Raw genomic sequence first — 1,260 nt, 5'->3', positions numbered from 1 at the left:
CCGCACAGAAGAAGTCACTAGCCGAGATTTTGGGGGGTGAGGGTGGTATTTTTTTTTCCTCCCCCTCGCCCCCCGAAGCCAGAAAGCGCCGTAACGCCCCTCCTCAACCTTCGACTTTGCCGCTAAAGTTTATTTTAGCGACTCCGAGCGCGTACATCAATGAGCTCCCACTTCTGCCCCGCGAATGCCGTGTGCCCGCCCGGGCTGCGGGGAGCCGGCCCCAAGCCGCAGCCCGACCCCCGGTTGCTTTGACTTGCTCCTCGCTTGCCCCCAGCACCCCTGTATATTTTGCAACGCCTTCAACTCGCGGGTTTTGTTGTTGTTGTTGTTTTTTTCATGTGAAGGTTTGTTGTTTCACACCCCCCCTTTCCCAGACAGTGCTGGGTTTTTTTGTTTGAAAGCTTTACAAACAGGCGAGGGGGAAACCCAACCGGCATTTCCTCCTCCAAAGCCAGGCTGGGGCTGTTTAGGGGCTCTCTCCTATCAGCTGGATTTTGCAGGAGTCGCGCTGCTTCAGAATATCTGTACAAACCTTAAGCGCGGATTTCCCCTTGAGCGCGCTTCACGCAGCAGTGAACTCCCGTTTTCTAGTTCCTGCTATCGGATATTGCAGAACACTAAAAACGAAACCTCCGTTCCCTCGCTTAAAAAAACCCTGAAATCAGCACATATTTGGTTGATGGTTTCCTCCCGGCCTGTTTATTTAATCTGACTGTATGATAGATGGCATCAGATAGCAGCTTTGTACACATTAGGCCATTCTGGATTTTTTTTTTTTAATGGATCAACAAACTCGGCGGGGAAAAGCCGGATAAATACAGTGCCGCCCCTTTAAATGAGCGGGGATGTTTTTGAGATGTATTACTATATTAGGTGACATGGAACTTTGCATCTCTCATACCATCACTGCAATGTTGGCCAATAGAAAGCTAAAGTCACCCAAAAACTGCCTAGTCCCTCCTTCCCTTCCCTTATGGTCTGGTCCTACCTGCTTCCAGTGCACAAGTCAAGGCTACTCGCGGGAATGCTATGTGCCCCCTCCGTGAGCCCACGCTCCACCACTGCTCCAGGTTGGCTGCTCCTCACCTGCTTTTCCATGACCCTGGGCTCCGGCCGCTGCCCCGCGCTCCTCCGCAATGTTCCCTAGCCCTGTGACCACCACGCCCTTCTCGGTCAAGGATATTTTGAACCTGGAACAGCATCAGAGCGGCCTGGCCTCCATGGAGCTCTCTTCGCTGTCCTCCCCCTCCTGCATGCTGG

General features: G+C 52.9%; 1 protein-coding gene across 1 annotated transcript in view; it reads left to right on the top strand.

Moving 5' to 3' along the window:
• Window positions 1-1,136: 1,136 nt before the first annotated feature.
• Window positions 1,137-1,260, top strand: part of NKX2-5 (NK2 homeobox 5) — a 1,722-nt gene continuing 1,598 nt past the window's right edge. The window contains exon 1 of the mRNA XM_009647062.1: window positions 1,137-1,255. Within this exon, the coding sequence (XP_009645357.1) occupies window positions 1,137-1,255 (119 nt within the window). The remainder of the gene's footprint in view (window positions 1,256-1,260) is intronic.

The sequence above is a fragment of the Egretta garzetta genome, unplaced genomic scaffold (genome assembly GCF_000687185.1).
Source record: "Egretta garzetta isolate BGI_Z169 unplaced genomic scaffold, ASM68718v1 scaffold209, whole genome shotgun sequence".
NCBI classification, from domain to species: Eukaryota; Metazoa; Chordata; class Aves; order Pelecaniformes; family Ardeidae; genus Egretta; species Egretta garzetta.
This window is presented reverse-complemented; position numbering and strand designations above follow the sequence as displayed.